Source organism: Microcaecilia unicolor, chromosome 8, assembly GCF_901765095.1.
Source record: "Microcaecilia unicolor chromosome 8, aMicUni1.1, whole genome shotgun sequence".
NCBI lineage: Eukaryota > Metazoa > Chordata > Amphibia > Gymnophiona > Siphonopidae > Microcaecilia > Microcaecilia unicolor.
In genome coordinates this window covers 7,740,629-7,767,884 of record NC_044038.1, presented here as the reverse complement: position 1 = coordinate 7,767,884, position 27,256 = coordinate 7,740,629, and the positions used below count along the sequence as shown (strand labels likewise).

Genomic DNA, 27,256 nt, shown 5'->3' with positions numbered 1-27,256 from the left:
CGTGAGCCCCAAATGATGATGAAAAGTGAGCAGACCTCCCATCCACGTCCTCATGAAGGCTGCAGCTAGCCCAGGGCCCTCTGTGTCAGCATGCACTCCGAGACAGGAAGCCCACACAGTATGGGGATGGAAGGGGGTGGCTAGGAATGTTCACTGACCCAGTGGCCCCACGCTGACTGCCACTGTTAGACACAGGTCTATGGGGAGGAGGGGGGGCGACCCTGTTTCTATGATCTCATCCAGTGGCAGCTCTACCATTAGGCCACCTCAGGCGGGGGTCTCAGGCGGCACTGTGCCAGAGGTGGCATATCCCCCCCCCCCCCCCCCCCCACCGGCTGCGGTCTGGCATCTCTCCCCTTCCTTCTTCAAGCCTACCTCTGTTTATTAATGTTGGTGGTGGTGGCAGCGATTCCCATTGGGGTAGTAGAAGTCAGCAATTGTTGGGGTTGGAAGGGTGGTGGTGGTGGGGGGGTGGGGGTGGGGGTGGGGGTGGGGGGGGGGGTTTATTATAGTTGCTCATTGCTATTATTGTTTTCTATTTGTGATTTATAAACAGTTGTACAGAATATTGTTCCTTTATATACTTTCATGAAAAGATTTAAATATAAAATCATAAGTGTTTGAGGCTTCTGCAGATGAGGACAGAGCCCGTGGGGGCAGGCAGGACATGTCATTCGCTATCTGATACAGCAGACCTTCCACAGCGACAACAATTAAAAGAGACACTCCAGAGGTTCAGAGGTGCTGACTCAAAACCATCTGTCACTTTACAATACTCCTAAGGAATTATAGTGTTAAAAAGACGGGAGCCTGGGCTTATTCCCTATTTAGTGGCATTCACCCCTCCTGGCTGGACCTCTTTGAGGTCTCTGATTTCCAGGCAGGCTGTACATCCTATGCGAGTGGGGTGGGGGTGGAGGGTACTGGGCTGGTGGGGGCTATTTTTATTGGTTCATCATACTCCATAGCAGACCCATCCCTACTTCCATTCTGTATAAAGCAGAGCTGTACCAAACAGCGTATTTTACTATTTGGCCGAATACAAATAATGGGCATTGAGCTTTACCGTAACAAATAATAAATGAAGCAACGTGAAATCAGAGATCATCAGGCTTTTGAAAGAGAAGGACGTCCACCTTTCGACACAATTGAGTGTGTTACAGTGTTTGAGATAGAATAAAGAATCAATTCTCCACACACGTCGTCTCCGGTTTTTTTGGAAGAGCCTACTTTTCCTACTCCTTTCTTTGCGTATGAACATTCGGGTACAGCCGTAGTATAAAGTGCTGCATATGGAAACCAGCCCGTCACTATGACTGTGTGAACTCACAAGGACTACAGTCCCTTGAAAGAAATCGTGTCGTGGCCACGTCAGTGTACTTGAATACACAGAAATAACATATCCCCTGCCCAGCCTTCAGGACTCAACTCTCCTTGCATTAGGGACAAACCAAACGAGCAGAGGATGGCGTTAGCAAAAAAACTTTCAAGGGATCTACAGATGCGCTACGTCGGTGCTTATCAAACTTTTTATGGCCGCAACCCCACGGTTGTGGCTGCAGCAATCTCCCGCCCCCACTGAGGTGCATCAGAATGACACGCCTATGTACTACTGGGGTGGGTTGTGACCCCCCCCCCTAAATGCGGCATGCACGACTTTGTTTCAGTTCGCAATCTACAGTTTGAGAAGCTCTACATGACGGTAGTGGACAGAGGGAATGGCTTGGTGGGAAAGGGGGGGGGGGTGATATGTGTGTTAAGAAAGAAGGAAGGCGACAGACGCAGTAGTAAAAGTAAAAAAAAAAAAAAAAAAAAAACCCACACACATTTCCGTTAAATTGTTTTCCGAGTGTGCTGAAGCATTTGATTGTATTAACTTCAAATGGTATATTCCTGGCTTGAAGTAAACTTGCATTTTTTATTTCAGAAAACCGGTCAGGAAATGTATTAAATTAGTCCAGTGATGGTTTAGATTCCAGAACTCATCTTTCCAAATCCAAGGTCAAGATAAGTTACAATTAGATAGAGTAAGTAGGTCCCTTCCCAGAAGGCTTACAGTCTAACAGATTATTTTTTTTAATCTATAAATCTTTTATTGTAAAATTTGTATAACAAAACAATCAAAATAAAAAAACACTTTACGACAACAATAAACAAACCTTTCCCGATCCTCCACCCCCCCAAGTACCACCAATCCCCCCCCATGCCCACAAAATCTCCAGTTCACCCCATAAACCCTCCTATCTACCTCCCCCCCCCTCCAACCTCCTCCCTCCTTAAACACTCGCTTCAGGTGATGGGTATAACATAGCCAGATGTGTCCACTCCTCCCATGAAGGGTCATAACATCCCTTAAGTCAATCAATCAAAACGACCAAGTCTCTAAAATAAGCCACTTTGATCAGCCAATCCAGCAACAGCCTGATTTATTAGTGTGCGTTAATGCGATTTAATGTAAGCCCAGTTATTGTCAGTGGGGGATCTAGTGATTAGATCCCAACATCTGAGTTCCAAGATATTTGACCGGTCTTCTGATTGTGATTTATGTTGGTCATGCAAACAAGCAACAGGAAACTCTTATGCATCTTCTGCTGGAGTGTCCTAATCTGGTAATATTCTGGGCAGATGTTTGGGACAAGTTACAGAGGATTTTGGGGTTTCAAGAGTCTTTTCTAGCAAAGTATATAATCTGGAAGTGCACTTGCACCCCATTTATATTTTCAGAGAGCGATAAACAATTGTTCGATTTCTTAGTCTCTATTGCATTGAAATTCATAACATCCCACTGGAAAGATAATTCTCCAGTTAATGTTATTCTTTGGTGGAATTGAGTCTTGTTGTACAAAAAATATGAGCAACTGTCGGTCCGCTTTCTACCTGGACCTACTAATGGTCCTCAGAAGTGGAAAACTCTCTGAGGACCATTAGTATCCACTACTCTCTCTGTGAAAAAAATACTTCCTGACATTTTTCTTGAGTCTGCCCCCCTTCAATCTCATTTCATGTCCTCTCGTTCTCCCGCCTTCGCACCTCCGGTAAAGGTTCGTTTGCGGATTAATACTTTTCAAACATTTGAACGTCTGTATCATATCACCCCGTTTCTCCTTTCCTCCAGAGTATACATGTTCAGGTCATCAAGTCTCTGCTCATACGTCTTGTAACGCAAATCCCTTACCATTCTCGTAGCTTTTCTTTTTGTAAAAAGAATTGAAGCGGTGCAAAGAAAAGCTACGAGAATGGTAAGGGATTTGCATTACAAGACGTATGAGCAGAGACTTGATGACCTGAACATGTATACTCTGGAAGAAAGGAGAAACAGGGGTGATATGATACAGACGTTCAAATATTTGAAAAGTATTAATCCGCAAACAAACCTTTTCCGGAGGTGCGAAGGAGGTAGAACGAGAGGACATAAAATGAGATTGAAGAGGAGCAGACTCAAGAAAAATGTCAGGAAGTATTTTTTCATGGAGAGAGTAATGGATGCTTGGAATGCCCTCCCGCGGGAGGTGGTGGAAATGAAAACGGTAACAGAATTCAAACATGCGTGGGACAAACATAAAGGAATCCTGTTCAGAAGGAATGGATCCTAAGGAGCTTAGCCGAGATTGGGTGCCAGAGCCGGTGGCGGGAGGCGGGGCTGGTGGTTGGTAGGCGGAGATAGTGCTGGGCAGACTTATACGGTCTGTGCCCTGAAAAGGACAGGTACAAATCAAGGTAAGGTATACACAAAAAGTAGCACATATGAGTTTATCTTGTAGGGCAGACTGGATAGACCATGCAGGTCTTTTTCTGCTGTCATTTACTATGTTACTATTATCTATGGCTTAGCTACTGACCAATGTTTGTACTCAGCTTAATGTATACCATTGTATTGTAGTATAGTACATGTTATTGGGTTTTTTTTTCTGATTGATGTATTATTGAAAATTCAATAAAAATATTTACAAAAAAAATAAATCAGGTCTACACTAATGCATATTGTCATTCGTCTGTACTGTGGCTTTTCTAAAGTTACAAGCAGCATTAGTTGAACCCTGGTTCAACCCTGGATTTGAACCTGCTGCTCTTAATACCGGGCCTGTTCTCCACTCCTTAAAAAGGCGTCAGTCATTTTGGATTATTTATTTTTTCTGTTTGTTAACCTTTATTTCTGTGCGTTCATCTGGACTAACCTTATCCAGTCATTTCAAAGAAAATCAAACAAGATATTTGGCAGGGATGGTGCTTTATTATGAGGTTTTAGGGACCAGTAAAGCTCCTCCTTCAGGCTCTGCAAATGAAGCCTGAAATCTAACCCTGGGAGAGGAAGAGAAGGAAGAGACCCTTGAAAACAGCAGGGCAGGGAACTTTTAACCCCCTCTATCAAGCAACTGCAAACTAAAACCGGGTGGAGTCCTTTTTATCTGGGTGATCAAGATCAGGCTTGTTCCATAAAATGGGAATTTCCTATCAATGAATTTCAAATACAGGCACTTTTCTGGAAGTAGGAAAACAGCCAGTTTTCAGTTAACAGAACATGGGCCAAAGTCCAGGGTTTATTTTCCTAATGGGTGTTTTTAGATAATACCTAGATCTTCACCCAACGCGTAATTAAACTCTGGAATTCGTTGCCGGAGAACGTGGTGAAGGCGGTTAGCTTGGCAGAGTTTAAAAAAGGGTTAGACGGTTTCCAAAAGGACAAGTCCATAAACCGCTATTAAATGGACTTGGGAAAAATCCACAATTCCGGGAATAACATGTATAGAATGTTTGTACGTTTGGGAAGCTCACCAGGTGCCCTTGGCCTGGATTGGCCGCTGTCGTGGACAGGATGCTGAGCTCGATGGACCCTTGGTTCTTTTCCCAGTGTGGCATTACTTATGTACTTTAAAGATGCTCTGCTGTATCGTGTTTAATGCATGGTTTAACCCCTTACGTCTATGCTTAGGGAAGTTGTTTTGCCTATTGGCACTAATATATATTTTTTTAATTAAACATTTTTTTAAATGCACAGAGCAGCTCCTGTTTCATATCTGGAAGGAATCTATATAGTGCAGAAAGACTAGAACTAAGGAAATGCTTTCTTTCATCTTGTTAATCCTTGAGACATTGAGAAATGTAATTGTCTCCCTCTCTGTGCTTGGACAGGGTAGAAGTTGGGATGAAGGCGAGGGTGGGGGAGGGGGGGTCTACGTTCAAGATCTGCACGATTGTACACAAAATCATCCACGGAGACACCCCGACCTACATGCTAAACCTCTTGGACCCGCCTCCTAGAAACGCCAAAAGATTATCCCGACAATTTCTTAATCCACACTTCCCCAGCTGTAAAGGACTAAAATACAAGCTTACACACGCGACCTCCTTCTCGTACATGAGTACGCAGTTGTGGAACGCACTACCACCTGACCTGAAAACAATCGATGACCTATCTAACTTTCGTAAATCCCCGAAGACGTATCTCTTCAATAAAGCCTACAAAATAGACCCATAACCTAACTGTACCACCTCACTAATCTACACCAACCTAAAAGTCATCTTTCTATATCTAATTTCTCAGAACTTGTTTCTTATCCTTACTCTCCTGACACTACCAATTGTATTTGACGCCCTGGAATGGCAACGCCATAACAGATCTCTGTAAGTCACATTGAGCCTGCAAATAGGTGGGAAAATGTGGGATACAAATGCAATAAATAAATAACACGGAACACTGCACCGGAGGGCCAGGCTCCTTCAAAACAAAGGCACACTAGCGTTTTTAGTGCTAACTGAAAATAAGCTTGTGCTAAACGCTAGAGATGCCCATATATTCCTCTGGGCGTCTCTAGCGTTTAGCGTGCACTAAAAATGCTACCGCGCCTTTGTAAAAAAGATGCCCTAATTTTCATTTCTTTTCTGTCTGCAATTGAAAAATGCAAAATAAGACTGAACCCCAAAACAACCAAGCTGCTGAGAGCACGCAACAGGTGTCCGAAGTTCTGCAAACTCATTCGTTTAGAGAGGATGTGATTTGAGGGGGGGGGGGGAGACAGATACATTTCAGCCAGTTTGAGCACCTGCCAACATGGAACTGCTATCAAAGATACTGTAAGCGAGCTGCCTGAGCAGTTTCAAAATTGCCCCCCCACCCCGCACCACTTCGGCATCTGTCAGAAATACCAGTGCTGCCCAGATTCGCTCCTGGCACAGCGCTATGGACCCATTTCTCTCTCTCCTTCCAACTAGGGAATCTCCTGTGCTTGTCCCAGGCCTTCCCGAAATCCAGTACTGTTTTGTCTCTACCACCTCAATGAGGAGGCTGTTCTAGGCCTCTCTACCGTCTTTCTGATGCATCTCCTCAGTCTCCCCCTTTGAGTTTCGTATCATGACCACTTGCTCAAGAAAGTTCTTTCCACTTTTTCCTGTTATCAGTGCAAGGGTATTAGGCGGTCCTAGGTGAACCTTTACTCTTGTACATCCCTAGAACCCCCTCCCTTGCAATCCAGTAACTCACTGCTCCCTCTTCGCCACCTCTCATGGTCTAGCATCTTCCTGATCCATCACCATGGATCAGCAATCCCCCTTTTCTGTTCGCTTTCCCCTCCCTCTGGAAGTCCAGCATCTCTCTCACAGTCCAGTGTTCAGTATCCCCTCTACCTACTGGACCAGCATCTGCCCCCTGCCACTGTGTCAGTGCTGTGGCGGGTGGAACAGCACAGGAATGAGCAGGCAAGATGGCAGCTCAGTGTGGGGCCTCAGCACATGCATGTTCTGAAGGCTGCCGTGTCCCCGCTCACTCCATAACAGGACATGGTAGACTTTCAGCGTGCACGTGTGCCGAGACCCTGTGCAGCCTTATAGTTTAGATACTGGTTTGCATGCTTATTCCTGCTGGTTTTGCCCGCCACTGGTTAGGAGGGGGACTTAAATACTTGCTTGGACTGCCCAGAGTTCAACAGTTTTACTTTTTGTACCTTGCGATTTAAGACATATGTTACCAAAAGCCTTGAAAACTACGTAAGACCACTTACACTTCAGAAAAATCACTAAAAGCTCACCTGTTTAAAAAGGCATACCCTAACGACCCAACATAAATGCCTGATCTCTGCGACACAACAACACTAAAGTTCGTAATGGTCATGTACGATTCCTTTATGTGGTCCTCCCACATGAACCTTATCCTACATTACTACTACTACTACTATTTAGCATTTCTATAGCGCTACAAGGCATACGCAGCGCTGCACAAACATAGAAGAAAGACAGTCCCTGCTCAAAGAGCTATGTAATAAAAGTGAGCCAAGTATAGGACAATCAAGCCATTGTGACATCACTGATGAGGTTGGCTCTTATTGGTGGCCTGAGGCATTATGACATCACAATATTAGCTCTGGTTACAAGAGACTACTACTACTACTATTTAGCATTTCTATAGCGCTACAAGGCGTACGCAGCGCTGCACAAACATAGAAGAAAGACAGTCCCTGCTCAAAGAGCTATGTAATAAAAGTGAGCCAAGTATAGGACAATCAAGCCATTGTGACATCACTGATGAGGTTGGCTCTTATTGGTGGCCTGAGGCATTATGACATCACAATATTAGCTCTGGTTACAAGAGACTACTACTACTACTATTTAGCATTTCTATAGCGCTACAAGGCATACGCAGCGCTGCACAAACATAGAAGAAAGACAGTCCCTGCTCAAAGAGCTTACAATCTAATAACCTTATTGTTTACTCTGAGTCTGCACACAGCTCTCCGGCACTATATAAGCCACATTGAGCCTACAAATAGGTGGGAAAATGTGGGATACAAATGTAACAAAATAAATAAATCCCCCTAATCTCGGTGCTCTAGGCGACCACCTATTTTGCCTAATGTGGCCCTAGTTGTTCTACAGCAGACAGGCTGAAACCTTGTGTGCCCTGCCCGTGCCACATAAATTCTTTGAACTAGACATCTCAGTCCCTACTGGTTCAACATGCAATGTCGGCCGCTAGGGTCATCTTGGCCGCCCATTGGAAGTCTCCTCAAGTACCGCCTTTGACTAAATGGTTAAATAAGCTAAGGTACATATGTGAAATGGAAAGGCTGTGGGCCATAGGTTATAAAACCTTGTCCAAATGGGAGGCTATCTGGGAACCCTTTGTATCTCACTGCTCATGCTGAGAAGTTGTGGTTGGGGGGGGGGGAGGTGTTTGAGGTGGGGTTTTTTTTTTGTTTCTTTTTTTTCTATTGTTTTGGAAAGGGGGATATATTTGGTATTTCACTGTTATAAATCTTAGAAGTATTGTGTTGCTATACTCTTAGTGTTGAGAGCTTAATATAATGTGTTGTTGAATTTGCAGTGGATTTGTATCTGTATGGTTTTTCATCAGAGTTGTATCTGTTATTGCAGATTATTATTATTTATTATTTATTGCATTTGTATCCCACATTTTCCCACCTTTTTGCGGGTTCAGTGTGGCTTACAATAAGAGTTAAATGTTAGAAATACATTTTGTTACAGATTGTTTATGGATTACATTGTGCAGAGTTATGCGAAACAATTGAGGTATCGTTAGGGAATGTAACAATGGAACATAAACATTGAAACTTTGGAAGAAAACACAGCGAGCTCGGAGGGCGATAAAAAGGCATGAAGACATATGGTATATATCTTTCTGTGAGTAAAGGTATGAGAGATGTGATATTACGGGAATGAGAGTTCAGAGGTGAATGTATGATGCATTAGTGAACATTAAGTGTGGCCTTTATGTGTTTTGTTTCTTTCCGTAAATTTTTTCGAAAAGATGGGTTTTCAATAACCTGCGGAAGGAATCTTGCTCGTTGATTGTTTTTAAGTTGCGCGGCAGTGTATTCCAAAACTGCGTGCTCATGTGAGAAAAGGTTGACGCGTGTAGCGCTTTGTATTTCACGCCCTTGCAATTGGGGAAGTGGAGGTTAAGGAAGGTTCGGGATGATCTTTTGGCGTTTCTAGTTGGTAAATCTATCAACTCGTACATGTAGGCTGGGGCTTCGCCATGAATGATTTTGTGGACTAATGTGCATATTTTAAAAGTGACGCGTTCTTTGAGTGGGAGCCAGTGCAGTTTCTCTCGTAATGGTTTTGCACTATCATATTTTGGCTTTCCAAAGATGAGTCTGGCTGCTGTATTCTGGGCTGTTTGAAGTTTCCTCAGTATTTGTTCTTTGCAGCCTACATATAGTGAGTTGCAGTAATCCAAATGGCTGAGCACGAGGGATTGCACTAGGCTGCGAAAGACAGATCTTGGGAAGTATGGTCTTATCCTTTTCAGTTTCCACATGCTGTAAAACATCTTTTTTGTTGTGTTGTTAGCGTGAGTTGGATGGATGTGTTTTACTTAACTTTGTGCTGTCTCTCAGCATATAATAAAGACTTCAAAAATTTTAATAAAATATTAGCATATACATGCATAGGTGCGCACTTATGGCTGTATATGCCAGTATGCCCCTAAGTGCCTTTCTGTAAATACCCACCTGTCTTGCATAGCACATATGTGAGCACATATGTGCCAGGGGGATGTACCTGTGGGCAGGATCAGTGGTGTAGCTATGTGGGTCCACAGGGGCCTGGGTCCCCGTAGATTTGGTCCTGGACCCCCTGCCGACGACCCTCTTGGGCCCCCCCCCCCCCCGCCGCCAACCTGCCGCCGCCTATCTTTGCTGGCGGGGGACCCCAAACCCCGCCAGCCGAGGTCCTCTTCTTCTGTTGCAAGGCTTCATTCAGTTTCTCAGTCTGACGTCCTGCACGTCACACTCACAGAAACAGACAGAAGCTTTGCGCCGGAAGAAGAGGACCTCGCTGGCTGATCTGCAAGTCTTCGTTCTGTTTCTGTGAGTCTGACACAGAACGTGCAGGACGTCAGACTCAGAAACTGAACAAAACCTTGCAACGGAAGAAGAGGACCTTGGCTGGCGGGGGTTGGGGTCCCCCGCCAGCAAAGATAGGCGGCGGCAGGTTGGCGGCGGGGGGGGGGGGGGCGGGGACCTTGAGCTCTGGACCCCCCTCCCACCGAAGTCTGGCTACGCCCCTGGGCAGGACATAGGTGAGGCTCCCACTTAAAGTATTCTGTAAGTTTCCTGCTTTAAGTCACGCATTTAGATGCTCAGATGTACATGAACATTACGGCTGGTAACATGCATTGTGCCCAAATGTTAGGTGCGTTGACACCGGGTTACACTAGTATTCTATAATGGAACTGAGGTGCCTAGGTTCCTACCCCCCCTGCAGTGTTTAAATGGAGGTGCCCACTTAAAGAATTGTCCCAGCTTTGTATACAAGTCAGATACATAGTACCAACGGACACATATATCAACAAGATGCTTCCATTTTCTTGTCCAGCTGTTGCAGCTGTCGGTGAGGCTTCCATTTTCTTGTCCAGCTGTGGCAGCTGTCAGTGGCAGCTTGGGAAAAGACTGGCACAGGGGAGAGGAGGGTGTTATCCTCTCCCCTTCCTCTCTAATCTCAGGTTCTTGCATATTTCTGAAGGTATTACAAAAGCCTTTTAAGAGAGTAATGTCTGGAAAAATGCTGGGCTGTGCGGAATGACTGGAATGCAAGCTACGATCTCAAAGGTTTTTTGTGCATGGAGGAATTCTTCTAACTCTCCCTAAGGCTGAGTGTGACAGGCAAGGCTCAAGACTTGCTCCTTTTATTATGCTTTAACACACAGAAAACATCCTGCCCCTAAACTCCCATGTTTCTCCAGCATGCTTGACAAGCCCTTCTCTGGTGTTAACTGATTGGAAATGCTAGGGACAGATTATACTATCATTCAGGGCTGTAAGTAATCAGAAAGGGCCTCTCACCCTGTATCTATGGAAGACATCACAACTGAAGGGCTGTAATGATTAACACCCTTCTGAAAATGTTTTAGCCTAGTAGTTACAACAATGGGCTGAGAACCAGGGAAGCTCAAGGTTCAAATCCTGCTTCTGCTATTGACTGACCTTTTGCAGGACCTGAATTCCTATCACCACTGCATATAATAATAATTACACTATCATATGTTTGGGGGCGGTCAGAGGGTAGCTGGCTGCAAATCTGTGAATTTGTGGAGGAAAATGCCGTGTGTGTGTGTTTTCACTCGTGGAACACTGCTTGATTCTTAGCACTGTAAGTCCTCAAGTAACAATGAAACCGCAGTGATATTTAGATTCAATCAGGATTTAAAAAAAAAAAAAAAAGCTTCCTCCAATACAAACATTTCAGAAAAGGCAGAAATGTTTGTCTGATCTTATGTAAATTCAGTTTTCAGGAAGTCAGAAACAGAAATAGCAGCTATGGCTGAACGGGATTTATTGTCTCTGAATTACCCTATAAGGAGTCAGTGTAAGCTTCTGCTTGGTTGGTGGGAGGGTGTCCTTCAGCTCAACGTGTTTCCCAGTCAGTTACATTGGTTTAGCAAAAAGGTGTTTTCCTCATTTCTGTAGGTGAGAGCTGTTTGCACTCACCCACCCCTCTCCCCACCCTTACCGAAGCTTGTCAGGACACAGATTTGGGTGTATCGCACTTAGATACATCAGGTCCTTTCCCCAAGGGGCTCAGTGCTTGGAAGATGAAGCAACGCCGCATGCTGGTTGTCTCCCCAAGATCCAATCCCTTTTTACCACTCAAGGCGGCTATGACGGCTGGCCACTATTATGTGTCTGTACAGGTTCAGGGGACAGTGTCTCCACTGAAAAAGCACCGTGCTTTCCTCCAGAGATTGGCTGTAGGCTCCGGGGTGGGGATGCTTCTTCTCTGACATGAATCAGATCTACAGTCAGGCAACTGCAAGCATTTCATTACCAAGCTGTTTATATTTGGGAGAGGAATGAGGTGGGGATGGGAATGACAGGGTGGGTGATTCAGAAGCTGGATGTCTGGAGGAAGTGTGATGACATCCTGGAAACTGAACATATCTGCCAGTTCACAGCAGGGCCACCGAAAGGGGGAGGGCAAGATTTCCCCGGGCCTAGTTTTCAAAGGGGGGCCCGGCACCGGGGTCTGTCTCTCTCCTGCTCCTGACGGGACCCGGGTAATCACATCCCGACAGGAGCAAGAGAGAGAAAACTCCGGGGCTAGGCCCCTTTTAGAGGCTGGGGAGGAGCAGACACAGGGATTCAGGGTCCCTGGTTTGGCTGGCGGGGCTTAAGGACCCCCGCCAGCCAATGTGGAGTTGCGGCAGGAGGCAGGCAGGTGGGGGTCCTTAAGCCCCGCCAGCCAAACCAGGGACCCTGAATCCCTGTGTCTGCCCCCCCCCCTCAATTTTTGTGGTCTGGCTACGTGGTGGTTCCGGGGGGGGGGGGGGGGGGAGGCGGAGGCCTGGCTCAGCCTCTCGGAGGTTCACAGCAGAGACTGAAATTCAGTTATTTATTTAAAACAAATGTATAGCTCACTCATCGTTACATCTAAGCAGGCAACAGCCAACATTCACACTAAGATCATAAATACAAAGCAAACCCAATACATATCATTTGCCAGTGATACGTATCCCCCAACATTCCCTTCTTCCCACTCTACATCATGTAAACAATGTACCACCCAAAAATACCAGATGAATGAAGATTTTGTTTGTCCTGTTTGTCTGTCCTAATTAGATTGTAAGCTCTGTGGAGCAGGGACTGTCTCTTCATGTTCAAGTGTACAGCGCTGCGTACGTCTAGTAGCGCTATAGAAATGATAAGTAGTAGTAGTATTTTGGCTCTTATAACCCTCATCTCATTCAATCAATACACCTGCCTCCACCCTCCCTCCCTTTGTAGCCCAAGATGGCTCCAGGAACTCCAACCCTTCACTATGGCGTAGTCTGAAATCCATTTAACATCAAACTCTGGACAACATCCTATACATATTTTTAAAAGCATACTTCCTAGGGAGCAGCAAAGATAGCAGTGGATTGAATGCTTTGCGTGTGTGTTTTTATCTTTTCTGATGGGGGGGTGGAAGAGTACAGGAGTAGCTTGGGTCTTTCCCTTGGAGACCCTAGCCCAGAGCTTCCCAAACAGGGTCACAAAATCTGCTTTTGGGGTCATGACCTAGGCAGGTTCTCCATGGGTACAATATTATTCTGCACTTCTAGAGGTGGGGGGGGGGGGGGGGGAGTCACAGAATTTTATTTGGCTGCAATCATGGGGTCACAAGCACAAAAAGGTTGGGAAACACTGCCCCAGCCTCTCTTATCCATGGTCCTATGGATCGTTATCTGGTACACATGGACCCTCAATGGACACAAATTGGAGGGGGGGGGAAGCCTTGTAGGGTGCCAACTGCCATTGCAGGGCCCTTGGTCAAAGACACCACTCCGAGTCCAGTTGTGCAAACACCATCTTCCCGGCCACAAGCCTCTCTTTCCAGAAGACCTACACTTGACCAATCAAATACCAATTTGTTTTTTGATTCTCAGCACCGAGGAGTTTAGTGCAAACTCGGGGTTCTTGCCATTAGCACCTCTGAAAGACGTTTACAAGTGCAAATCTTTCATTGGGCATGGCCTCTGCTGTTCCCTGCAATAAGGATCTCCAGGGATCACATTTGGATACTAAAACTTTGGTGCAACCTCAGACTCAGGGTCAAACTCTAGTTTTGTTTTTTTTGTTTGCAATGCCCAGAGTATATTACCCCTGGACTCTATTTGTCTAGCAAATCTCGCAGCTTAGGCAAGCTGTTAGTTCTCAGTTTGCTACATTATCTTCTAAGACGCGGAAACATGATACGGACATTAAAACCCTTGTTGCCTCAAAACCTTTTTAGAGGACTGTAAGACAAAAGTTGAATCTTTGAAGGGTGTTGATAATGCAATTATAGAAGCAAATAGAGGCATTGGAAAATCAAGTTAGATTGGCAAACCTACGACTAATTAATTTTCCTAGGATCTCCCATAGAACTTTTGACTCAATATAGGGGAGATGTTTGAAAATAAATTCAGTTGAAAATATTCCTCCTGTTCAACCATATATGCACTATCGTGTATTTTTACTGTACAAGCAGTTAAGCTTGATTGACTGTTATCTTGACAAATATTTATAAAATAAAAAAAGGATATATCCTTTATATCTTTAAAGTATGCACATTTGATCTGCCCATGCTCCACACCATGAAGAATCTCCTGTCCTGAAACCACGTTACAGCTGTCCGTGCTGTATTCATAACTTCGCATGTATTTGTCTAATGCCTGCATGATATTCTAATGATGACCAGAGCAGCAGCATCGCAACATAATTCAGTCCATAAGCAGGAGAAGCTTTCAGAGAGAGACACTAAAAAATACACAGGAATTACATTAAAAAAAAAATCCAAGAATCAACTGTATTTATTTTAACACTCAGTCATACTTCTGAAATTCCAGCTTTACTATCCTTGCCTCTCTGAGAGAAGGCTCAGTGTCCTGCGAGATGCCACAGCTTCTTCTTCCAAGAACATAAGAATAGCCACACTGGGTCAGACCAATAGTCCATCTAGCCCAGCATCCTGTTTCCAACATTGGCCAAGCCAGGTCACAAGTACCTGGCGGAATCCCAAACAGTAGCAACATTCCATGCTACCAATCCCAGGGTCAGCGGTAACTTCCCCATGTCTGTCTCAATAGCAGACCATGGACTTTTCCTCCAGGAACTTGTCCAAACCTTTTCTTAAACCCAGGTATGCCAACCACTGTTATTACATCCTCCGGCAAAGAGTTCCACAGCTTAACTATTTGTTGAGTAAACAAATGATTCCTCTTGTTTGTTTTCAAAGTATTTCCATGTAACTTCCTTGAGTGTCCCCTTGTCTTTGTACTTTTGGAAGTATCAAAATCGATTCACTTCTGCCTCCCCAATTCAGCCGGAAACCTCCACAATTCAGTGGGAGGAGCTGCTGCTTCCCTTCGCCTCTCTGTCCAAAGAACTATGGGATAAGAGTGAAAGGGGATAGACTCGGGAATAACCTACGGAGATATTCCTTTCCAGAAAAGACAGCCCTTCCAGGGAGGTGATGGAGATAAGGCCAGTATCAGCATGAAGAAAGCAAGGGACAATCAGAGACCGTCTCTGAGAGAGAGGAAGGGACCGTAAGGCAGTCTAGATGGGTTGTCTGACCTTATCTCCCACTTTGCCATCTATCCCCCCTTCAATCTGTTCAGAACTCTGCTGCACGTCTTATATTCCGCCTGAACCGATATACTCATATCACCCCTCTTCTCAGGTCACTTCACTGGCTTCCAATCAGATACCGCATACAGTTCAAGCTTCTCCTTCTTACCTACAAATGCACTCAGTCTGCAGCCCCTCATTACCCCTTACGATCCCGCCCGTAACCTCCGCTCACAGGACAAATGCCTCCTCTCAGTACCCTTCTCCACCACCGCCAACTCCAGGCTCCGCTCATTCTGCCTCACCTCACCCTATGCTTGGAATCAACTTCCTGAGCCCTTACGCCAAGCCCCCTCCCTACCCATCTTCAAATCCTTGCTCAAAGCCCACCTCTTCAATGTTGCTTTTGGCACCTAACCTTTATACCTTTCAGGAAATCTAGACTGCCCCTATTTGACTGACTGTACATTTGTCCTTTAGATTGTAAGCTCCTTTGAGCAGGGACTGTCCTTCTATGTTAAATTGTACAGCGCTGCGTAACCCTAGTAGCGCTTTAGAAATGTCAAGTAGTAGTAGTAGTAGTTGTCTGACCTTTATCTGCCGCTACTTTCTAGCTAAATGTGAAGAGAAGTTCAGAGGAAATACTGCATCCCTGTAGTGATCAATGGGTATCAACGTTAAGAGTCTGTCTTTATTTGGTTGGCACCTTCCTTATGGAACTGAGAGAATGTGCTAGATATTTTCCGATCAGATTTTCCTTTTCTTAATTTTATGTATTTATATTTTAATTTGGAAACCGCTGAGAGCTGTTTTGCCTAAGCGGTATATATCACGTTTTGATAAACCTAAACATGAGAGGATGCTTTGGATCTGGATTTTAGACTTCCAAACACAAGCTGGAGGCAAACTACATTTAGGAACGATAGGTACAGCCTCACTCAAGAGGTTTACAGTTTAATGATTTACAGGATATTACATGGAGAAGCCCCCACCTACATGAATCACCTTATATCCCCAGCTGCAAAGGATTAAAATACAAACTAACACATGCGGCCAGCTTTTCCTACAAGACCACACAGATGTGGAATGCTCTTCCAAAACACTTGAAAGCAATTAACGAAATAACAAACTTTCGTAAATCGAAATAGCAAAGTTTCGTAAATCGCTGAAAACCTCTCTCTTCACCAAGGCCTACCACGAGAAGCCATAACTAACCACATCAACACTCCTCCTTCACTTTGATCGTCGTCTTCTTTCTGTAACTGCTTGAGTAGATCGATTGTTAGCCTTCGTTATTATTGATACCTTTGTAACACCAAATGTATCTCTATTCCCTGAAATGTATCTCTATTCCCTGAAATGGTGATGCCATTACAGGTTTTGTAAGCCACATTGAGCCTGCAAACAGGTGGGAAAATGTGGGATACAAGTGCAATAAATAATAATTATTGACCTCCCAACCAGGAACAGTTTGACGTCTTCCCGTACTTACCTTAATCTACACCTCCTCAATTGCAAAGGTATTAAGTACAAATCCTTTTACGCATCAAATTTTTCCTTTTTAGGTAGCCAGCTTTGGAATGCTCTACCAAGACCTATCCGTACCATTAACGGCCTTTTGCCCTTCAGAAAAGCACAAGATAGCCTACCCTAACGACCCAACTTAACCAAAACTTGTCCACATGATTCTTATTGACGAAAGTTATACATTGACCATGCTTCCCATTATCCTTTTGCCATCCCTTATCCATTCCTTTCCATCTTTCTACGCCTATCTCCCAACGCTCATTTTCTTCCGAACCCAGTTCCTCCTATGTTTACTTTCTTATCCGTTAACCCCATTAGTTCTGCGATTACCACAAACTGTATATTCTTCTTACGACTTTGTAATTCTTTATATTGCTACTATGTAAGCCGCATTGAGCCTGCCATGTGTGGGAAAGCGCGGGGTACAAATGTAATAAATAAATAAAGGAGCCCATTTACTAAGCAGTGCTAAAACGTGGCCTGTACTGTTTTTAGTATGTGGGTTTCCCACATGGAGGAAACAAAAAGAAAACCGAAAGGAATCCCACATAGAGCATAGTTAGCAAACGACAGTGGGCAGGCGGAAAAAAGCTTGTGATGAACCAAGGACACAAGATGGTCATCAATGACAAGAGATGACCCATCTTGTGCACTTTCCCATGCGGAGGCCATATTAGCATGGCAGTAAAATGGCCGCAATTTCTAGCTTTCCTTTAATGGCCAAGCGCTAATTTCCCAATTAGCATGTGAGCCTCCACTGATACCTACTTACTAGGCAGTAAGGACTGTTGCGCTAACCCTACGCTAATCGGGCAGCAAACAGCGATTTATCCATGGTTCCTGATTAGCACAGGTCACACCTACTTTCCACCTCCAAACACACCCCCTGCACTAAAAATATTTCTTAGCGCGAGATTGGCATGCGCTGATCCCAGGACTAGCGCGGGACACCTGAGCCCTTTTAGCATGCGGAAAGAACGGGTTAATGCTTACCGTTACTCTGTAAAAGGACCCCTGAGAGTGACTGATTTACTTAAGATCTCTGGGGGAGTCGGTGGGAGAAGCGGAATTTAAACCCTGGTTCTCAGCCCCCTGCTTTTCCTCTTCTGAGGAAAAGAATCTCTGGCCGTCTTCAAATCTAGGCTAAAAGCCCACCTTTTTGATGCTGCTTTTAATTCCTAACCCCTATTCACTTGCACTGTACCCATGTCTGTTTTTATCTTTCCCACCTTATTAAATTCCCTTATTTTTCCTGTTTGGATTGTAAGCTCTTTCAAGCAGGGACTGTCTCTTCATGCCCAGTGTACAGTGCTGTGTATGCCTAGTAGCGCCATAGAAATGATAAGCAGTAGAAGTCGTAGGGGTGGTGGATGCAGCCAAAGGAAGTACTATTCAAGGGTATCTGAGCAGACACAGAAAGTAATGGCTGGGGCAAGTGATAGGGTCAGCAACTAGAGATCGAGAAGGGTCTCCAGTGACACGGGTACCTCCACTGCTATCTAAAATGTCCATAAGGTTCTGTAGCGGAGCCTGAGAGGACTGGAAAGGTTTTCTTGCAAATACATACACTCCTGAAACGCACACCCACCTCCAGCTCTGCCCATTATCAGAACTGGCTTCTCAAACAGACGTTTATCAGGCCAGAAACGCTCAGCTGTGACCTCAAGATCCTGAAAAGGCTTTTATATAAATCCACCCCAAATGTACACAGACGTTTGCTGTAATTATCAGGGTGAGATGGGACATGAGATCTAGAAAGGAATTTTATAACCCTACTCTGCGCCTGGCATTCTTTATACATTCTCCATCACGCAGAACGTGATGCATCGTCTAATTCAACTTCGTGTTAATAAGAAATAATAAACCTCCCAAACCTTGCAGTGAAAGTTGTTAGGTTGTCGGATCGGACTAAAATGAGTTTATTTTTGATCATTTTTCCATGCTTTGGATAAACACTGCACAGTCTGGCAGTAATTCCAGAACAAACGATCACATGATGCAGCAAAAGTTCAAAGTCAACTTTTCTGTGACAACCAAGTAGTACTTTGGATAATGTGTTGGCTGGTAAAAACATAACAGTAGCCATACTAGGTCAGACCGATGGTCCATCTAGCCCAGTATCTTGTTTTCCAAACAGTGGCCAAGCCAGGTCACAAGGACCTGGAGGAACCCCAAATAGTGGCAACATTCCATGCAGAACCCCAAAGAATAGCAAGATTCTGGAATCCTAAGAGTGACAAGATTCCAGGCAGAATCTCAGAGTAGCAACATCCCATGCAGAACCCCAAAGAACAGCAAGATTCTGGAATCCTAAAGAGTGACAAGATTCCATGCAGAACCCCAAAGAACAGCAAGATTCTGGAATCCTAAAGAGTGACAAGATTCCATGTAGAATCTCAGAGTAGCAACATTCCATGTAGAACCCCAAAGAACAGCAAGATTCTGGAGTCTTAAAGAGTGACAAGATTCCATGTAGAACCCCAAAGAATAGCAAGATTCCGGAATCCTAAAGAGTGATAAGATTCCGGAATCCTAAAGAGTGACAAGATTCCACGCAGAATCTCAAATAGTAGCAACATTCCATACTACAAATTCCAGGGCAAGCAGTTGCTTCCCATGTCTGTCTCAATAGCAGACTATGAACTTTTCCTCCAGGAACTTGTCCAGACCTTTTATAAACCCAGACACGCTAACCGCTGTTGACCACATCCTCCGGCAAAGTGTTCCAGAGCTTTACTATTTGTTGAGTGAAAAAAATATGTCCTCCTATTTGTTTTTAAAGTATTTCCAAGTAACTTCCTCGAGTGTCCCTTAGTGCTGGCATTTCACTTTCAACCATACTGCGTTAAGCCCAATCAAGAAAGAATTTCAGCAAATGGATTACGTAGGGGAGTGTTAAGTATTTAAATTTGTTTTAAAAAGAGACTTTTTGGACTTGGGGTGAGGTTTCACATTACCCCCTGTACACTAAGCTGCACGCTAATGCCAACACAGCCCACAGACTTTGAATGGGCTATGTCGGCATTGCCTCACGGCTGTGCAAACGGGAGGGGGTAAGTATTTAAAGTTTGATTCAGTTTATCCCTAAATGTACCTATGAGAGAGAATGGTGTTGGAATGGCAGTGAACATGCCACGTGCCAGTAGGATGGTGGCACAATGCATTATGATCTAATGGTGATCAGCGCAAACAATGGCATTCCGATTTACTTACATATACAATAGTGAGAATATCTAAGCACCGAGCTTTCAGAGATGTTAAACGGATATCATTAGGGCCGATGTAAGAGTGGTTGGGAGGCGGTGATAGTGCTGGGCGGACTTATATGGTCTGTGCCCTGAAGAGCACAGGTACAAATCAAAGTAGCGTATACACAAAAAGCAGCAAATATGAGTTATCTTGTTGGGCAGACTGGATGGACCGTGCAGGTCTTTTTCTGCCGTCATCTACTATGTTACTATGACACGTACTCAGAAGATTGGCAAAATAGCAGCCTCGGGCCCAAGGCTTAGCTCTTGTTTTTTTTCCTTTTGTTGTTTTCTTAGAACAGTTTTTGGTACAACTCGAGGGTCACTGTTGTACTACACAGCCAGAAGTTACAGCTGCTCACAATTTTAGAGGGTTATGATAAAGATCTACAAAATCCTGAGTGGAGTAGGAATGGGTAAACTTGAATCGATTGTTTACACTTTCAAAAAGTACAAAGCCTAGAGGGCACTTCATGAAGTTACAAGGTAATACTTTAAAATAAACAGGAGAAAACATTTTTTTTTCACTTAACAAATAGTTAAGCTCTGAAAAGTGTTGCTATTTCTGCACTGAATCTTGCTACCCTTTGGGATTCTGGAATCTTACGACTCTTTGGGATTCTGCCAGATACTTGTGACCTGGATTGGCCCATAGGAGCCAACTTTTCAGAATTATTGGGGGTGCTAAGCCTAACGGAAACAATCCTTCCCTGGACACATTCAAGCAATTTTCTCAATATTGGGGGTGCTCAAGCACCCACAGAGTCGGCTCCTACGGATTGGCCGCTGTTGGAAACGGGATCCAGGGCCAGACGGACCATTGGTCTGACCCAGTATGGCTACTCTTATGTTCTTATAGCTCAGCAGAACCAGCCAACCCACTTCTTTCAATGTACATATCTTTGTTGCTGCACCACAGGTGAACGTGAAAAAGAATGACACTCCTGAAAGTGCTTCAGTCACCACAAAACAGCTTGAATTACAGATTAAATTGCATTCATAGAAAACTGTGCCTTGTTTTATACCTCTCGAATCCCCTTACTTGGCTTTCATTTTACATTTTTGGTGCAGCAGGTAAGAAATATAAACCTAGCACGACTGACTCCTTCTGCTAAAGCAGTTCATAGTGAGCTGCAGCTCAGTCCCTGTTGCTTCTATCTAAATAGTTTCTCTTGCACCACAGTTGTAAATAAATCACCACTATAATAACCAGACTGACAGTGTCCCTATAAATATTTATTTCACCTTCCGAATGAAATGAAAACCAGAAAGAAGAAAAAGGGATATCCTAAGGATATCTGTTCCAACTGCTGATTCCAATTACGATAAGATCATTTTCACTGCATTGTTCCTTTCCAAGGTAAAGACTGAGGGCTGAGGCCCCTTGTTATCATTCCTACACTACAAGGATAAATGGCCAGTGCTCAGCATGGTACAACAGATCGCCTGGTTTCTAGACTGGAAGTAAATATTACATTTGTATCCTGCATTTTCCCACCGAATGGTAGGGTTCAGTGTGGCTTACATGGAACAAAGGGTAAGGAATGGGTGGGTTTGGAGGTCAGGAATTACTAGAGGTTGTATTATTATTATCATTTTTTATTTAGATTTTACATAAGTACATAAGTAATGCCATACTGGGAAAAGATCAAGGGTCCATCGAGCCCAGCATCCTGTCCACGACAGCGGCCAATCCAGGCCAAGGGCACCTGGCGAGCTTCCCAAACGTACAAACATTCTATACATGTTATTCCTGGAATTGTGGATTTTTCCCAAGTCCATTTAGTAGTGGTTTATGGACTTGTCCTTTAGGAAACCATCTAACCCCTGTTTAAACTCTGCCAAGCTAACCGCCTTCACCACGTTCTCCGGCAACGAATTCCAGAGTTTAATTACGCGTTGGGTGAAGAAACATTTTCTCCGATTTGTTTTAAATTTACTACACTGTAGTTTCATCGCATGCCCCCTAGTCCTGGAAAGCGTGAACAGATGCTTCACATCCACCTGTTCCACTCCACAGTAGTAGCTCAAGGTGAGTTACATTCAGGTACTCTGGCTATTTCTCTGTCCCCGGAGGGCTCACAATCTAAGTTTGGACCTGAGGCAATGGAGGGTTAAGTGACTTGCCCAAGATCACAAGGAGCAGCAGCGGGATTTGAACCGGCCACCTCTGGATTGCAAGATCGGTGCCCTAACCACTAGGCCACTCCTATGTAATCACATATGACCTTCTCTGTTCTTAGTACCATCTACATTGTGAGGAGTAAATTCTTAACAGGACATCTATGTGATAAGTTCAAAAAGTGCCTATTGCATAAAGGTAATATTGGTGCCTGTGTCTTTATGAATTAGGGTTCCAGAACCGCTAAGCACATATTTACACCCATTCTGAAGGTGTAAATCTGTGATTGGACACACATATTTTAAAAAGTACATACATACATAGCAACTCCATCCCTGCTCTGCCCAATCCCCTCTCCACCCCTCCCCCATGCCTATTGGTGACTGAGCACCTAATTTCACTCATTTTCCACACATGTAATTTTTTTTACACACTATGCAGTCAAGCAATGTTAGAAAAGCCCCTTTCTGCTCCTAAATGAGACTTTTCCAGGCAGAATAAACTTTATAAAAATACCCCCTACATGTTGACCTTAAACTCTGCCCCCTAGAGGCCTAGTACCCACATCAGCTTTAAATTATTTATAAGAAATGGCGGGGACTCTAATGTCTCACTACAGTACCGAGTTCCTGGAGGAAAAATGCATTTCTTCCTTTTTACTGGTGCCTGCAGTTCCCTGGTCCCCTGCGAGTCTCAAACCTCTTACCTTCTGTGCCTGCACGATCATCTTCCTCACCACCTCTTTGATGTGGGGCTGCCCGTCTATGGGTGGCTGCATGTACACGGAAGCCCTGGTCACACCACGGTAGGTAAAGATATCCGGCCATCCCAAGTCCAGTTCGGGGATGGAGCAATCCGATTTCATGGGCCAGTACTGCAGAGAGTCTTCCACGCCTTCTTCGTCTTCCTCGTCCTCCTCTTCCTCGGTCCCATGATCTCCACCGATGTGGAGGGTGCCACAGGGCTGAGCTCCGTGCAATATCCGCTTTAGTTCCAGCTCAGAAAGGAATTCCCTAATGTTTTCTTTCTTGAGGACCTGGTTGAAGGCTTCAACGCCGTCGGTGATCAAGGCTTCCAGAGCCAGCCTTTGCTCCTCGCTGTAGAAGAACTCGGCCTTGGTCTCGTTTAGTCTCCGGTTGACATTATTGTCGTCCAGACACTGGATCTGTGACAGAGCCATAGGTGCAAAACTTACCTCTGCGATTCAAGTATCCGTATATCCCGAGAATGAATCAACAGAGAGCAGAGAAGTTCCAGGGTTTTCCCCCCCCCTCTCTACTTAATCGGAATTACTGTCAGAGTTTAAGTTTTCTTTGACTTTTAAACTGGTCTAAATAACCAGCGCTTTGAAGTTCCCTTCGCCCATGTGGCTGTTCAAAGAAAAAGGTTAAACGTGTTACTGGAAAACTCGGAAGCAGCAAATCTTTTCTCCTCTTCTCGTCAACTTCCTATAGCAGGAAAACGTCCAAAGGTTTTCATTTTTCCCAACGTGCTCACCTTTTATTTAGATTATTCCTCCTTAGCCCAAACCCACTTTCTTGTATTTTTTCTGGTCTTTTCAATATAAAAACAAAATAATAATAATTAAAAAAAAGTGACAGAAATGAATATTAGCAGCGGCGGGTTCTGAGCCAGAGTCTCTGTTTAACAGCTGTGAAGGTTTTTGCTGGTGGAGCCGGTCAGGTGGCCACTCGCTCCCGGGCTCAGACCTGGCTGACAGGTAGTGCTGAGTTGGACAGGTAAGAGCAGGAGAGGAAATGAAAGAAGACAAAACGGTGACGCCAGGTCTCCGCCCAGCCCTGCCTGAGATCACATGGGCTGAACCGGAGCGCCAGGAATGTCCTCACCTCGCTCATTAACTCCTGCAGCGGCAGCAGCTGTAACTACAGTGCAGTCACACACACACAATCACACTAACCCCAGTGCACACACTCGTGTACTCACAATCACACTAACTTCTGTGCACAAACTCACAATCACAGACACAACCCCCTCCATAAAACACGCACAGCGCCCCCACCCCGAGCTAGGAATGCTCTTACCTCGCTCATTAATTCCTGCAGCGGCAGCTGTAACTAAAGTGCAGTCACACACACAATCACACTAACCCCAGTGCACACACTGGTGTACTCACAATCACACTAACTTCTGTGCCCAAACTCAGAATCACAGACACAACCCCTTCCATAAAACACGCACAGCGCTCCCACCTCACTCATTAACTCCTGCAGCGGCAGCTGTAATTACAGTGCAGTCACACGCACAATCACACTAACCCCAGTGCACACACTCGTGTACTCACAATCACACTAACTTCTGTGCCCAAACTCACAATCACAGACACAACCCCCTCCGTAAAACACACACAGCGCCCCACCTCACTCATTAACTCCTGCAGCGGCAGCTGTAATTACAGTGCAGTCACACACACATCACACTAACCCCAGTGCACACACTCGTGTACTCACAATCACACTAACTTCTGTGCCCAAACTCACAATCAGACACAACCCCCTCCATAAACACACACAACACCCCCACCCCGAGCTAGGAATGCTCTCACCTCACTCATTAACTCCTGCAGCGGCAGCTGTAACTACAGTGCAGTCACACACACAATCACACTAACCCCAGTGTACACACTCGTGTACTCACAATCACACTAACTTCTGTGCCCAAACTCACAGACACAACCCCCTCCATAAAACATGCACAGCCCCCCCCCCCCCCCTAGAGCCAGGAATTCCCTCACCTACAGTCCACACACTCACATACATATTCGCAATCACACTAACCATAGTGCACAGATTCACACACTTACAATCACATTAGCTATCCTCCCCCCAGTGCTCATGCTATGGTATTTGGAACCCTTCAGTCTTGTGTCCCCTCAATTAGTATTGGGGCTCCTGGACACTTGCTGAGATTTAAACATAAAATGATCATAATTACATAAATGCCAGCTATCCCAGAACAAAACTGTAAAAAAATGTATAATTGGACCCCATGCATTTAAATGAACATTTTCATACATTCATAATGAGGGTAATTTCTAAAAGCCAAATACCTGGGTAAATATTTGTTTTTTGGAAATCCCCACTCTTTCTGTGTAAAGTACCTGCTGGTGCTTCCTTCAGGATTATTACTTTTGCTTTGACTGCAGCTGCTCTTTGCTGTCCCTCTTGAAACTGCTGCCCTAGGCGACCACCTAGTCATGCCTAATGATTGAGCTGGCCCTGCACCTCCCCTTCCCCCTCCCCCACTCTCCTTCAGAGCCATGAATTCTTCATTTCTCTTGGAGAAAATCCACAGCATTTACTCTATTTTACTTTTTGGGGGATCCTGCCAGGAACTTGTGACTTGGATTGGCCCCTGCTGGAAATAGGATCCTGGGCTGGACGGACCTTGGGTCTCTCCTTGAATGTAACACAAATAGAGAGGGTAATACAGCACACACAGAAAGTATACAAACAGAAAAAGCAACACTGGGCCTTCAAGACTGGGACAATGAAAGTTCTTTATTAATGACCCGACACGGGCCGTGTTTCGGCGCTTTGATGCGCATGAGAGAGCTCTCCATTGAGCTGCACTGTCTCCGGTGCGGCGAACGGCGACTTTTTAAATTATACACTGGGGCATTGAACTCAATTCATGTACATCTGAATGTGTTCCCCCTCTTTGACCCCTGAAGCAGGCGCTGTCCAGCGCCGAAACACGGCCCGTGTCGGGTAATTAATAGAGAGATCTCTCCTAGAATGGCAATTCTTATGCTCTTATGTAACTCCTGTAGCAAAACACCAATAGCACTGCGCATACTCACAATTACACTAATCCAGTCAGGGGCGGACTGACTTTTCGGGCAGCTGGGCAGGTGCCCGAGGGCCCAGGGGCTCTAGGGGGCCCAGTTGCCCTCTGCCACACACTACAACCCCCTTAGTCCTACCGTGAAGGGCCCTAGTGGCCTCTGTGGGGGGGGGGAGGGGGAAAGAACAACACTCCCGCTCGCTGCCACTATTCTACCCGGCACTGCTGTGTTTAAAAATGGCCGCCGAGACTCCCTGCGGCAGTCTCGCAAGACTGTTAAGGCCCATGAGTCTACCGTACGAAGTCTCAGCTGCCATTTTGAAAACACGGCGCTGGCGCCGGGCAGAATAACGGTAGTGGGCAGGACTGGGAAGGGCCCACTGAGGTTTGGGGACTGTGGTGTGTGGGAGAGGGGGCAGCAGTGAGGCGATGTGGGGGGGGGGGGGGGGGCAGGTCACCCTCACTGCCCGGGGGTTCAGATCACTCTTAGTCCACCCCTGAATCCAGTGGTTCCCAAGCCTGGTCCTGGAGGCAACCCAGCCAGTCAGGTTTTTAGGATATCTACAATGAATATTCATGAGATAGATTTTCATGCAGTGGAGGCACCCTAATCCCTCCAAACGCACACATTCACACACTCACCCCCCCACCCCCCACATCCTCACACAGCACCTCGGAATCCAGGAATTCCTTCACCTCATTAAGTTCTGGAACCACTCACTCTTGCCTCAATCAATGCACCCTGACACCCCCCCCCCCCCCCCCCCCCCGGATTCTAGCACATGAACACACACACACAATTTCAGGAAACTTTCTTTTTGTGTAAAGCTTGTTTTATCCATTAGAAAGGGTTCTTATGAAATGTTGTAGGCCGTATGAATGTATGAAGTACATACATGGAAAGAGTTCAGCATCAGCTCTTATGGGAGTTGTGGATGAACCTCCAGGGGCACAGTAGGGGGTGGAGTTTCAATGTACACAGTCATTTTGCACACAGAGGTCGCACACATGAACTTACATAGGAATCCTTTTGTAAAATTACCCCCCAAATGTCTGCCTCAGTTCTCTGAGGCTTTGGTTAACTAGCATTTGTCTTCTCTCTACCTCCTAGCGCTCCGCCCCATTTCTTGCTCTCTCCATTCTTCTATTCCCCTTTTCATGCTCTCCACTTGGCAGCCTTCAATCGCTTCTTGCTTTGTTTGATCTCCACCCCTCCCTCTGGTCTCACTTTCTGGTTCTTTCTCTCTTTCTCTGCTTTCCAGTCTTCCATCTACCTTCTCTGTCCATCTCCTCCCCTTTCTCTATACGGTGTCAGTATGGACGGCAGCAGTGCTGCATTTCCTCCTCGACCTCTTGCCACAGCCTCTCATCTTTGTATTCCTCCCGTGGCACTTCCTGTCTAAACAGGAAGCTGAAGGAGATACAGGACTTTTGCTGTCCCTTCAGTACCATACTGCCTCCATGCCTCTCTTTTATTACTGTAGTATGAATGGTGCTTCTTCTACTCCATC

General features: G+C 45.2%; 2 protein-coding genes across 3 annotated transcripts in view; one reads left to right on the top strand and one right to left on the bottom strand.

Annotated features, from left to right (window-relative positions):
- The window catches only part of FAM83G (family with sequence similarity 83 member G), a 68,755-nt gene extending 45,082 nt beyond the window's left edge, over nucleotides 1–23,673 (bottom strand). For both annotated transcript variants that reach the window (XM_030213113.1, XM_030213114.1), the window contains exon 1: nucleotides 22,648–23,673. In XM_030213113.1, the coding sequence (XP_030068973.1) occupies nucleotides 22,648–23,121 (474 nt within the window). In that variant the 5' untranslated portion in view covers nucleotides 23,122–23,673. The remainder of the gene's footprint in view (nucleotides 1–22,647) is intronic.
- The window catches only part of SLC5A10 (solute carrier family 5 member 10), a 170,706-nt gene that overhangs the window by 89,994 nt on the left and 53,456 nt on the right, over nucleotides 1–27,256 (top strand). The gene's annotated exons all lie outside the window — the stretch shown is intronic.